General features: G+C 41.7%; 1 protein-coding gene across 2 annotated transcripts in view; it reads right to left on the bottom strand.

Annotated features, from left to right (window-relative positions):
- Positions 1-10,340, bottom strand: part of LBR (lamin B receptor) — a 49,249-nt gene extending 38,909 nt beyond the window's left edge. Inside the window, exons 1-2 of one of the 2 annotated variants that reach the window (XM_069062588.1) lie at positions 10,173-10,340; positions 330-508 (exon numbers count right to left, since the gene is read on the bottom strand). In XM_069062588.1, the coding sequence (XP_068918689.1) occupies positions 330-494 (165 nt within the window). In that variant the 5' untranslated portion in view covers positions 495-508; positions 10,173-10,340. Of the gene's footprint in view, positions 1-329; positions 509-9,464; positions 9,582-10,172 lie in introns of those variants that run through there. The other variant, XM_069062589.1, reaches the window with a different exon arrangement.
- Positions 10,341-14,013: the final 3,673 nt, after the last annotated feature.

The following is a 14,013-nucleotide window of genomic DNA, read 5'->3' as shown; positions in this document are numbered from 1 at the left end:
CGGGCCCTGGAGTCAGGAAGACCTGAATTCAAATCCAGCCTCAGACACTTAACACAAAAACTAGCCACGTGGCCTTGGGTGAGTCACTTAACCCAAGTTACCCTCCAAAAAGAAGGCAAAAAAAAAAATTCATGTTGTTAATTTACATTTTTGTGGATCACTGGCTCCAAAGTTACCACCACTATTTCAAGAGTCTCAAACTGGGGGAAAGGAAGGAGAGAGGGCATGGTCAGAAACTGTAACAGCATTTTCCTTGTAAGCTAAATAAGACACCAAAAATTTTCTAAGTATTTCATATACATGCCTTGGTACAAAAACAAAGCACTTACCTTTATATCACTCTCTTTCAATTCAAGTTCAGTTCCATCTTTGTATTTCACAGTGTAAAGATGGGATTTGCTATCTTGGCTAAGTACTTCCACTTCATAATAAAGTGAACTCCCAGGCCAACGTCCTCTTACTACCTCACCATCAGCATATTTCCTGCTTGGCATTTTCCAAAATTAATCTGAAAAACAATTTAAACAACATTTAAACATATGCAGAGCTGACGTTTCTACCTTTTCTAGTATTACTGGATGTCCTCCATGCCTGAAATGCTCCCCTCCTCCTACTGCTACATTTATGCCACCTCCCCAGCTGCTATTACTTTCCCTTTCAGATTACCTTCATCTACTCTGTGTATATCAGAAATATACCTAGTTATCCAAAATGTATCCCCCATTAGGATGTGAGCTCCTTGAAGGCAGGGGATGTTATGTTTGGTTTTTTGCCTTTCTCTGTATCCCTGGTGCATAGTGCGCAGCACATAGTAGGATCTTAATAAATGTTTGTTGACAGGTCACTGCACACAGCAACAGCAGTATTTTAACAATTATCAACTATAAACAACTTTGCTACGATCAATACAATGAACAAAGACAATTCCAAAGCACATAGAATGAAAAATTCTATCCACCTCCAAAGAAAAAAATCAAACTTCTGAGTACAAACTGAAATATTATTTTCCCACTTTATTGTTCTTGCCTTTTTTTTTGGGGGGGGGGGAGACAAAATGGCTTAATATAGAAATGTTTTTGCAGGATTTCTCATATTGCTTGCCTTCTCAATTGGTAGGAGAAGGGGTGGAGGGAAAGAATTTGGAACTCAAAATTTTTTAAAAATAAATTGTTAAGGGGCGGCTAGGTAACAGAGAATAGAGCACCAGCCCTGGAGTCAGGAGAACCTGAGTTCAAATCCAGCCTCAGGCACTTGACACAATTACTAGGCATGTGACTTTGGGCAAGTCACTTAACCCCAATTGCCCTCAAAAAAAAAAAAAGCAAAAAAATGAATTGTTAAAAATAAATTTTTAAAGGAATTAAAAAGGGGATAACAGAGCTCCAGGGTACCAGTGTAATAACACTCCTCCCCCCCCCAAAGCACTTAACTGTAAGATAATATGTAACTTTCTGAAATGTTAAATTTGTTATTAATTTATCCAATCCTAAAATATTAGAATTAAATAAGACCTCAGACCTTAGAAATCACTTATCTCTTTCAGCTACCTTATTTTACACAAGAGAAAAACTGAGGCTACAAAGGTCACAAAGCCACAATTAAAAGTAAACCTCCCTTCTTTTAACTGGAGAGATGGGAGTGGGGAGATGGAGAAGGTAAATGTTTTGGAATATTTCATATGCTGACAGAGACAGGTCATGTATGAATTGGTTTTACTGAACTCTAGGTTTGGGGCATTTTTTTTCTCTCTTCCAAGTGAAGGCCTGGTGGGTAGGAGGGATAAATATACTCAGAAATGAACATGAAATATAAAAGAGGCAACAATAACAAAGAAAAACCAAGGGCCAAGCTTAGACTAGGACTCTTTTCATTACGCCACATTTTAAGGTCTACTTTATAAAAGATGGTCTGGCACTGTGTTAGGTCTAAGTCACATAAAGACACCTGGTTGACGAATACTTTCCACTTATTGGCTACAAAATCCACCACTGGGGGGAAAAAGTCTCTCCAAATCTACAAATGAATGCCAATTTTGCCTAAAGTTGAGATAACATTTTCAATTTTCGTTTATAGCCCTATGAAATGAGACAGGATTCAAATTATAATGTTAATTCAACCTTATATTATAACCCATGTGGTCTCTACATCATATGGAATTCTCTGATCTATAGATCACAACAAAAAAAAGTTCATCTCCTTTAAAAACTAGGCTCGGAGTGGCTAGGTGGCACAGTGAATAGAGCACCGGCCCTGGAGTCAAGAGGACCTGAGTTCAAATCCGGCCTCAGACACTTAACACAAAAAAGACTAGCTGTGTGACCTTGGCCAAGTCACTTAACCCCAACTGCCCTCCAAAAAAGCAAAAAAAAAAAAAAAAAACCTAGGCTCAACATTCACGTGCCACTTAAATACTTTGTACAAATTAACACAATTTAACATCCTACTCACCACAGCAGGTTCTCAGTACTCCTCAACCTCCCATCTAAGAACCTTGCCCCATCTTTCACAGAAAAATCTGAGGTCATTCTCTGAGAGTTCCCTTTTATGCCCACCTTTTCTTCATCTCATACTATACTGATGCATTCCACCACTATCTCCTCTTTCAAGCCATGTATCACATGAAGAGGTAGCCCATTTTCTTCCCAAGGAAAACCCTTCAAATGCACAAGTGATCCCATTCTATCCTGTCTTCTCCAGAAAACTGCTCCTTCTGTCAGTCTTATTCTACCACTAATCTTCTATCTTTCCTTGTCTACTGGTTCCTTTACTACCTACAAACATGTCCATGTCATTCCAATTCTCAAAAAAACCTTCACTTGATTTCTCTATTCCCCACTATCATTCATAATCTCGCCAACCTTTCATGAATAAACTCCTTTAAAAGGCTGTCTACAAAAGGTACCTGCGGGAGGCTAGGTGGTGCAGTGAGTAAAGTGCTGGCCCTGGAGTAAGGAGGACCCGAGTTCGGTTCCAGCCTCAGACTTAACACATACACACACACACACACACACACACACAAAACTAGCCATGTAACCTTGGGCAAGTTATTTAACCCCAACTGCCCTCCAAAAGGCCCCCCCCCCAAAAAAGGAAAGAGGTACCTCCACTTCTTTTCCTCTCCTCTCTTTATTTTGTTTGGTCTGGCTCCCAGCCTCATCATCTGACTGATGCTGCTCTCTCCAAAGTTACCAATGACCTCTCAATTGCTAAATTGAATGGCCTTTTCCTCAGTCTTCATTCTATTTGGCTACCTATAGTCTATTCTCCCTCTATACTACTTTGCTTCGTGACTTCATCACCTCCCATGAATTCAATTACTATCTCTATGCAGTGCTTATCCAGAACTAATCTTTCCTGACCTCCAGTCTCACAGCTTAAAATACCTATTTTAAAGTGCCTATTTAGAACTGGAAGTGCCACTGACAACTTCAACTCACCATGTCCAAAACTGTACTCATGATCTTTCTCCCCTCTTCCTAACCTTCCTGTTACTGTCAAGGTCACCACCATCTCCCAGTCACCCCATATCCAATCAGGTGCCAAACCATCTTGATTCAGCCTTTACAATATCTCTCACATATGCCCCCCCCTTCTCTCCTCTGACATTATTAGCACCCTTCAAGTCTCATCCTGCGAGAACTATTACAAAAAGCATCTAGTTGCTCCCCCCCTGCCTCAAATCTCTCGCTGCTCCAGACCATCTTCCACTCTGCTGTCAAACTAATCTTCCTAAAGTACAGGTCTGACCATATCAAATCCTATCCAATAAGCTTCAATAGTTCCTTATTACTCTTGTATCAAATATAAAATTCTCTGGCATTCAAAGCCCTTCAAAATCTTGCCCTTTCCAAAGTTTCTTGTCCTCTTACATCTTACTCCTCCTCATGTGCTCTTAAACCCAGTGACTCCCTGCATATAACATTCCATCCTCTACATTTTCACTGTCTGTATTATCCTGCCTCATCTCTGCCTCCTATTTTCAAGTCTCAGTTAAAATCCAACCTTTTTAAAGAAACCTTTCCTGATTCCTCCTTAACACTTCTTCCTCAAGAATGAGGACTGTTTCAATTTTGTCTTTGTGTCCTCATGAGTCTTGCACAAAGGTACTTAATAAATGCCCATCAAATTGAACTCCTTATATTCAGTGCTCTCAAAGGTGCCCAAAACATGACTTTGCAATTTCCTGCTTAATGAAGACACTACTGTATTCTTACAGACATAAGGGAAGAGATAGTCAAACACACACACACTCTCTCTCTCTCTTCTTCCAGTGCTTTCCTTCAGTGGATTATTTCCAATTTATCCCATGTCTATTTTGTACATGTGTCTGCATGTTGTCTCTCCCAAGGGAGCAAGGACTTTTTGGCTTTTGTTTTTCTTCTTATCTCTAACACTTATAAAATTGCCTGGCACATAAGAGGCAATTAATAAATGATCTGCTGAAAGGTAAAAACAGGATTCCCACCTTCAGTTTCACATTTTATTAAGGGAGACAACATGCAAACAACTATGTATATACAAGATATATAGTGTAAATGGGCATCACATATACTTACATGCACATATAGTCTCCCCTGTTTGAGTATAAGCTCCTTACCACCCAATCCCTTTCCACCTCACCAGTGACATTTCTAAGTTGTCTTTGGATCCTTAGCAGTTAACACAGTGCCTAGAACACCGGACAGATTTAATAAATGTTTTGTGATTGATAAGTATATACATCTTCATTTGAAGATAGAGAGCAGGAATAACTAGAGGCATCAGGAAAGCCTTCTGTTATGTTCAATAATTAACTGATGATTAATATAGGTAATATTTTTGGTGGTTAAACAAATTAAGCTAACATTTTATATCTTGGTAACTATTAGATTTTAGTGATAACAAGGTCATGGTGGAGGAATTTTCAAGAAATGTCTGAAAAGCAAGTAAGTACTGATTTCATAGGATTTGTATCTGGACAAGGTTTTTGAAATCAAAATTTTAACTAATCAAAAAGACATTTATATGACATAAGAATAGAAAAGAACTATTGCCAACCTCTCCATCATTTTACTTTGTCCCTGAGGGAAATTGTTTTTATCAAGTTCAGGAAAAACTAGAAAGATTTTATAGATGGGAAAAGTACAGGCCAGAGAAGCTGGACAACTGGCCTAGCGTCACATAGACAGGAAATAGCAGAGGCAAGATTTCAAGCCAAGTCCTCCTCAGACTCTCAAAGGGATGCCCTGTCCATTATGACATGCCATGTATTCACATACAACTTTGCACATCATCATTATATGATACAAACATCAAGGTTCATTAATAACGTCAAGCAAATGTAATAATGTAAAATAGAGAATTAAGAGAATACATAATGATCACAGAAAGTACTGTATCTTCCTTCCTCTCTCGTTTACCCTGCCAAAAAATCTTCCTGAGGCACAGATCTAATGTTATACCCCACACATCTCTCCACCCCCAAGTGGCTCCCAATTGCCTAGAGCATAAAATTTTGAAGAAAAATACAAACTTTCGCTTAGTGTAGCATCTGACACAATTTCACTTATCTTTCCAGTTTTATTTCAGACCACTCCCCTTCACAAATTCTATATTCCCACTCAATCTGAACACCATTCTCCCAACTCAATATAGCATTTCTATAAGCCATCTTTACCTTCCAGGTTCAATCAGGTTATCACTTCCTCCCCCTAACTTTACAGGATCCTCATAGGCAACAGTGCTCTCTACCAAAGAGATTTTCCTTGAACTATTTTTATTTGTATATTGTGTCCTATCCCCTCAGTAGAATCCTAAGTTCCTCAAGGACTGTTTCAATTTTGTCTTTGTGTCCTCAATACTAACAGAGTCTTGCACAAAGGTACTTAATAAATGCCCATTAAATTGAATTAAATTGAATCCAGTGCTCTCAAAAGTGCCCAAAACATGACTTGGCAACTTCCTGCTTGATGAAGACATTGCTGTATTCTCACACTCATAAGGGAAGAGATACTCAAACACACACGCAGTCTTAGTGCCATGAAGACACTCTTCCTCCGGCTAAACAAAACTAATCTATTTATAATCTTTGGAAAAACAAAATAATTTAGGAAGGTACAGGGTACATATACAACACAAACAAAAATATACATAGCTAGGATATAAAGGTATACAATTACATCAGCAAGTCTCAGAAGCTGAGCAGTGGAGTTTGGAATATTATGAGACAAAAGGTAAAATACTAAAGAGATTTTCAATTACATGAAGTTAAACAAGCACTTCCTTTGCTCTGCATATAGACAGAAGCACTTTCACTTTTTTTTTCAGGCCAGCAATATCTAAATCTTCCCCCAGTTCTCTGCAGTAATGCCAAGTTTCCAGAAGCACCAAAAATAAAGAAAACCAGAAAATCAAAGCTGGTATACATCCATTGCATCAGTACTTCAAAAACTGTACACAAACCACACACATTTTTTACATGTACTTAAATTGTTTCAAGTATTTTTCTACTACATTTTCCATCTTCAAGTGCCCACAAGTTCCTTTAAATCAAAAATTATTACCACACTAGCCATACATTTTTTGAGCTTATCACAGACTCATAAATTCTAGTCCAGGGGTGTCAAATACTGGTGCCCAGGGCCACAATACTCCCAGTGCATACTGAACCTTATTAAAATATAAGTGAGAAATATTTAATAAAAATAAATTTAAAATATAACATGTTGATATTTCCTTCCACATGAAGACAAATGAAGCCCAGAGGTTAATCAACTTGTCCAAGATCGGAGGTAGTAGTAAGTAGCACAGCTAATATTTGGACACAAGTACTCTCACACTGATCCTACAATATTTTCCTCTGCACAGAGCCCTCTCCAACTACCTGATATGTAAACCAAACCAAACCCCTCAAAATATCTCAGCAATATTTTGCACAATCCTGCTTTCCCCTAGCACTAAAACCATAAAAATGTTCTTCAAAGCAATTCATCTTTCTGTGGACAGATTTTAAAACAGAAATTTAAAAAATCTTACAAGTCCTTTTCCCTGGTGTTCACTACAAAATAAGTCAGGTCTCAATTTGGTGTTTAGTTGGAAAGATAAAGGGAACCAACACACAGAATTTATATCTATTGTGCATGCTAATGTACACCTTTACCTGAATGGGGACAATGATTAAGATATATGTATATATTCAGGTATTCTTGAATAGACACAATTCAGTCAAATTTGATTTTAAATTCGATATCCTCACTCTTGCTGTTCCCCTGGAATTCTTCTCCATTAAACCACAAGTCTATTCTGTTCCCAGAAAAGTTCGATTTCAATATGCTAATAGTTCTTCATCTTCGTTACATTCAAATGAAGTCTCTATCTACAGCAGAAGTTCTTAAACTTTTTTGTGGACTCCTTTGGTAAACTGGTGAAACCTAAATACTCCTACTTAGAATAATGTTTTTTAAAGGCACAGAAATAAAATACAGAGTATTACACAGAAAACCAATTAAAGTGAAATAAGGATGTTATTTTTTTTCCCATCCAAGTTTGGGAATTCCCTGAAATCTATCCAAGGATCCCTTAAGAGTCTGTGGATTCCAGGTTAAAAATGCCTGATCTATAGCTTTCCTCCAATTTCAAGGCTTTGTTACAGAATTTTTTTTAATGACCGTATTTTTCTAAATGCCTAGAGATCTAACAAAGTAACTGAAAAAACACTTTTTACGTTTAGAGATGCTCGTCTTAACTGAAAGGTAGCACTCTGTCAAAACCCAGGCTGTCAGTCACAAAGGAATGGAGAAACAGACTGCTCTCTGAACATTTCTCCAATTCTACATGTCACAGCTCTACATTTTTATAGGTTTATAGAGGGGCTGGATTAATCAACAGAGGGAAAATGTCAAGGATGTTACAGCATTCTGCAGTCTGTTATACATTCTAATTCTGCAATATACGTTTGACATTCTAAAACATTTTGCTTCATAGACGTCTCTGTAATTCCCTAAGAGCATATCTGTCATAGGCTCTAGTTAAGTCTTAGGACTGCTTCACGGAGTTGGTCGTCTTCTTCAACCCTAATCATCTGTAAGAGGAAGAATGAAATTAAGAACACCATAACACCAATTGCCCTAGTTTTCTTGTGAATTCCCCAAACCAAAAAGGCTATGCCAGCCATGAAGGGAAAATAGACAGTGACTTATACGTTAAGCTAAAAAAAAAAAATGTACATAATCTCCCCCTATAAAAAATCTATTCCATATTCTATTCACTTTATAAATGACAAGCAGGCACAGACACAAATAACCAATTGCTACTGAATGCTTACTTGTGACAAGTATCAGAGGTTGGAAAGAGGAAGTTACCTTAGTGTCCATTCATGTGCTGGTTTAAAGTTTCTACTCTGTCGTCTGAATGCCCTCTAAGCATATATCAATTTCAGCACGTAATCAACTTAACCAGCAAGGTCTGGGTGTTATAACCCTTTTTTGAACAGTGCCTCGCAGAGCAAGTCCCTGCTAATTAAGCACTTCCCTGCCACAGCAACTCTCCTCCTTATAACAGTGATCTAAGATTTGCAAACCACTTTCTTCACAACAACCCAGTCAAGCTTATCAAGTATAATTACCCCCATTTTACAGATGGAGGGAAAGGAAGCTCAGGCACAGAGATGAAGTAACGAGTATTCTTTCCTCTTCTCCACAATGTGCTTTACAAAGTACTTTTCAAGGTAATCTTATTTTAAAAGCTATCTCAATACTTAATCATAGGCTGGCACCATTATGCAATATGTATTAATATGATATATATTAAGTCAACAAATGTTAAGTACTGCTATGTGCCGTGTACTGTGCTAAACGCTGGGGATACAGTGAGGCAAAAGGCAGTCCCTGCCCTCAAAGAGTTTACAAAACACAGTTATTTTAGAAGACCTGGGCTACAAAGCTCTCCGCCTGACGACCCGGTCCTTCTTTCCTACAGTGAACCCGGCAGCCCATCTCGAAGTCGTCATTTCAAAATGCATCGACAAACTTCTGTCTTTAAATCAGCGTCACAAACCTACGCGCACTAACAGCACCACAAGCGCACAAAAACCCTCCTCCATCTCTAACTCGGCCCATTTGGGACCCTGCTCCCCATCCCCGCCCCCCACAGCTTCTCCCACGCGTCTTTTAAGACTCCGTGAAAATCCCACCTTCTCCAGGCGGCCTCTCCCACCCCCCTTAAACTTCGTGGCCCCCCCCCTCCGACCCTCTGGGCCAACTGATCCAGGGTCGGGCTGGTCTGTACACAGTTGGGGGCAGCTTGGCTCCCCCTTTCCCCATTAGACCGTAAGCTCCTCGCGGGAAGAGGCCGTCTTTGGCTTTTCTTGGTGATGCCCGCCCGGCACCTAACAGGCAAGAAATGCCCGTGGCCTTGACTTGATGACGTAAACCCCAAAACTGCCTAAGCTCCTCGACCACCCCCCTGTAGGACCGCCTTGCCCCAACCTCTAGACGGACTGAAGCACTTCGGAAGCACTTCCAGTCAATTGCTTTATCAGTCTCCATTCTCCCACAGCGCCACCGCAAAATAGGGTACAAAATGAGGGTGGGCGGCGCGAGCAATAAAGTCTTGTCCCGGGAGGCAGGCACGCCAGAAAGCCCCCCCCCCCCAACCCCCCGCCGCGGAGCGTCGCCGAAATGGAGGGAAAACGTCAGTCATTTAAAGCCCCAGGCAGCCACTCAAAGGCTCCCTGGACTGCGCGTGGCCGCCGAGGGAAGGGAGCTGACCTAGAGGGGGGAGAGAGCGGAGGACCCTCTCCCTAGCACCCTGTCCCGGCCCCCTCCGAGGGGAGCGCGAGCCACCGCAGCAGGAGGCGCGGGGCTCCAGGCCAGTTTAAACCACGGGGGGGAGGGGGAGAGGGAGTAACCATCTCTCCTCGCCGAGAAGGGTCGCTGCCTCCTCCCCCCCCAATCGTGGTATCGATCAAGACAGCGGTGCCCACCGCCACCAACAGCCCGGAGCCTGCCCCTGGAGCGGGGAACTTCCAGGACACCCCAAGCTCCGCTTCGGCGACTGCTTCACGACCGATCCTGGGGGTGAGGGGACCGACCGGGCGCTGTCCCCGGAAGACACGAGATGAGGGACGGCCTCCGAGCCCAGCCTCTGCTCACCCAGACGCCAAAGGAAGGGGAGGGAAGGATGGGGGTCCCTACCTGCAGCCGAGGCTTCGACAGGGACACAAACATCCAAAAAAGTACAGAAAAGTAAATCCGGCAGCGGCGGCCGTTCCGGGCGCGCGACTCGCCTCCAGCCCGAGCTCTCGCGCTCCCGCCGCTCCCGATGCCTCCGCCCCTCCTGGGGCGCGCGCGCGCGCTCCCGCCGCGCCAACACCCCCCCCACCCTCACCCCCCAGCCCCACCACCGCTCTCTCTTCCTCTTCCAGCCCAAAACGTGCAGCCCGGGCGGTGGCGCCAAAAATTCCGATTGGTCCCTGCTTTCAGTTTGAATCGCCCGCCTTGCAGCCTATTGGCTGAGGGCTCCTGGCGTGTGCTGGGATGAGTGTTTGTCTCTCACTCTCTACGAGCCCCTCCAAAAGAGCCCCGCCCTCAGCCAGAGAACCTCGGCCGAGATCCCGATCTGCAAGGCGGGGCGGGGCCGACGCCAGGGGCTGGCTGGAGCCATTATTTTGCCCCAGCTTTATCTCGCCCTCGCAGACGCCCGTGCGTCTGACCCCGGGCAGTGTGAAATGAGCTCCCAGCTCCCCGCCCTGGCCGTTTCCCTCCCGAAACCTCCCCGGGCTGGCTGCCCCGAACTCCTCTGGCCTTTCTTTTGTGCTCTGCCGAGAGCTGCGACTGTATCGTTTAGCACCTCTCAGGAGTCAAGACTCGTTGCGTCAATGACGGGTCAGCTCCTGCCCTCTGCCCCAGCTGCGTAAGGCTACTGGCTTCCGTGCAGCTGGTGGAGATGTGATAAGTGCAACAGAATGCCGCCCGAAACACCCCCAAAACCTGCTTTTGTCAGGGTTTTTATAGGGTTATTTTGTTTTGGGGTTCGCGTTACACAGGAGCCTTTGGGGGCCTCTAGGTCCCAGTGAAAGCACTCTCCCATCTAACTATGCCTTTCCGGAACTCCACTGCTAGGACTTTACTGCATTTGGACCTGTTCTCTCGTCTTCTTTCTGGAACCTAACACAATTTAAGCGCTTAATAAATGCAGAATACTGGCCAAAAATAGTCCCAGTTCTGGCAGGGAGGTGTGGGAGGTGTAGGGTATGATTCGTAGGCTTCAGAGTTGGGAGGGACCTGGATAGTTACATGAATTAATTTTATGCATGAAGAACCTGAAGTCCACAGAGACTTAAGTGGCTTGTGCACTGAAGTGTCGACCTTTGTAGTCAGGCTGTTGTTTGTACTTTGTTCTGGAAGAGGACCGTGCCAGGGAGGTGCAAGAACTTTGATTTGAGTGAGGGAGGGCTGTGCAAAGTCACCAGCCTCGCTTTCTCCTCCAGAGCCATCTGGGTCCAGTGACGGGTTATAATAGGTCAGGACGACTGGAGATGAGCCTGGATGTGGTGGGAGACCTTACAAAGCTAACGTCGTTAACTGGTCTCAGTTTGAGGCAACCCTCATTTAGTGATAACAGATAGTTAAGAAATAAGGCAGAGCCAGGATCCTACAAATTCCACATCCAATCAACAAATATTTATTAAGCCCCTTCTATGGGCCAGGTACTCTGATAAGTTCTGAGAAAACAGGCAAAAAAAAAAAAGTCCTTGCTCTTAAGGACAGTCAAATGAGGAAGATATTCACACAATTATGTGACAGACAGGTAAAAATGGAGATAACCCCAGACTGGAGACTCTAAATTTAAGGAAGGCTGGAAAAGGCTTCTGCAGAGAAGGTGGCTCCTTACTGGATTATCAATGATACTCTCTCCCACCTAGTATATACCCATTATGCGGTTAGGAAAAAAGTGGAGCCCCTGCTTTGGAGGCAGCCTAGTCTACAAAGGACAGGACCACCCTCTTCAGAGGAAGAGTTCTGACAATTAGGGTTATCCAATCAGAGGAGTGAGCTACTTTGAATCCAGCTAAATTTATTTCAACTTTGTTTCCACTACAAAAGCTTCCAGTATAGGTTTCTCGGCCTCCTGGTTCGTGTTTCTACTAAGCTGACAAACCGGTTTTTTTTTTTCTTCTAAACACAATCCAGTGAGAGTATCCCCATTTTACAGATGAAACTACGGTAGTTTTAGAGAAATGAAGAGACTCACCCAAAATCAGGTCAAGGAATGAGGTTTCCAGTTCTGTGGGATTCTAAACCCCAGACTCTTTCTACAACACTAAATCTATAAGAGTATCATGTAGGGCACAGGGCACCTTTTGGCTATTTGGTAAATATTTTTAAAAAGGAAAAATATGGCTTTGCTATTTGGGTCTAGGATCTCTTACAAATTCGATTTTTTTTTCTCCTAAGAAGTTTATCTGACCAGGTGTCCATTTCTGTCTTTTTGGCTTGGAAATATATTTTTACATTTTTTAGAGTTACCAAGTTTTACACTAATGAAATCACAGGTCTTTAAAGTAAGGAAGTTTATTATTTAAATGAATTCTAAAGCAAATCTTTTTTAAAGCATAGAATCCTTTTTTTTTAGTCAACAACTGTTCCCCCATTTATGTTTTGATAATTCTCAATTTTTTTAGAGGTGTTTTAAATGGTAAAAAAAAAATAATTCATTTATGAAGGCTAAATACAAAATCATCAAGAGTATTTAATACTAAATCATTACTATCTTCTACAAATTTACCAAAATTCACAAAGGTCAAGAGTTGGTTTGAGAACAGATCTTCAAGATTTTGTCAGACCCTGGTGTCTGACAAAATAGCCTAGTGCATGTGAGAGGCAGTATAGAAAGATTTCTAACCTTGGAGTTTGGAGACCAGGCTTCTGGTTCTAGCTCTAACTAGTTCAATAACCCTAAACAATTCACATTCTTCAGCGACTTCAGTTTCGAAACCATAGCTATTTGCTGGGGGAGGATTGGATTTGGGGATCAGAAGAATTCTGTGTTCTAAGACTAGCCGTGAGACTGGAGCTATGTGAATGTAATCTCTACGAGCCTAAATTTACCCATCAGTAAAATAAGGTTCATCATACATGCACCACTTAATCTCACGTGGCAATTATGAGGAAAATACTTTGTAAACCTCAAAACAGTGTGAATTTTTATTTGTAAAATGAGGGAGTTAGAGTTGGCCATAGAATCTAAGGGGGTACTAGAAATCACCTAGCCCAGTCCCTTCATTTCGAAGGTGACAAACTGAAACCCAGGGATATTAAGTGATTTTCTCCAAAGTTAATCACATCATAAATGAAAATTTGAACTAAAGCCATCTGACTTCAAACCCAGGGTTCTTTCCATTATATCGTACACTCTATCATCTCCAACATTCCGTCATAATCTAACATCTTATGAACTACTTCAAAGTTTCAAATTAAATCGCTTTATCCAAAATTTGACCACGAAAAGGGAGCAAATTGTACTCATGGTATGCCTCATTTGTCACAATCACTTTAGTGGCTGAATGAAGGAAGAATTAGTGTGAGGACAGGCAGCCCCAACAGCAGGCTATTACAATAAATTCTAATGTTTCTAGATGGACTTCACGACTTGACTCGGCATAGGGGTGATGAATTTTTGAGCCACAGCAACTTTACAAATCTGTTTACCATGTTATAGATGTTTTGCACTAATGAAATCCTATGTCTTCAAAGTAAGGAAGTTTATTATTTAAATAAATTCCAAAGTGAATCTTTTTTTTTTTAAGGCATAGAATCCTTTTTTAAAGTCAACAGCTGTTCCCCTATTATGTTTGATAATTCCCAGTTTTCCTTATTTTTAGAGGTGTCTTTAACTGAGCCAAACTTGTACAGTATACCAAATAACAGAAATTATAAAATTGAGTTAGTATAATACCTCTATAGGCTCCTCCAGTACAGAGAGTTTTTTCAAAATTTCTTTATATTTGTATCCCTGTTACCTAACACAGTGCCT

The sequence above is a fragment of the Petaurus breviceps genome, unplaced genomic scaffold, assembly GCF_028583685.1.
Source record: "Petaurus breviceps papuanus isolate PSGF00001 unplaced genomic scaffold, PetGlider_PUasm1.0 90466, whole genome shotgun sequence".
Taxonomy (NCBI): Eukaryota; Metazoa; Chordata; class Mammalia; order Diprotodontia; family Petauridae; genus Petaurus; species Petaurus breviceps.
This window is presented reverse-complemented; position numbering and strand designations above follow the sequence as displayed.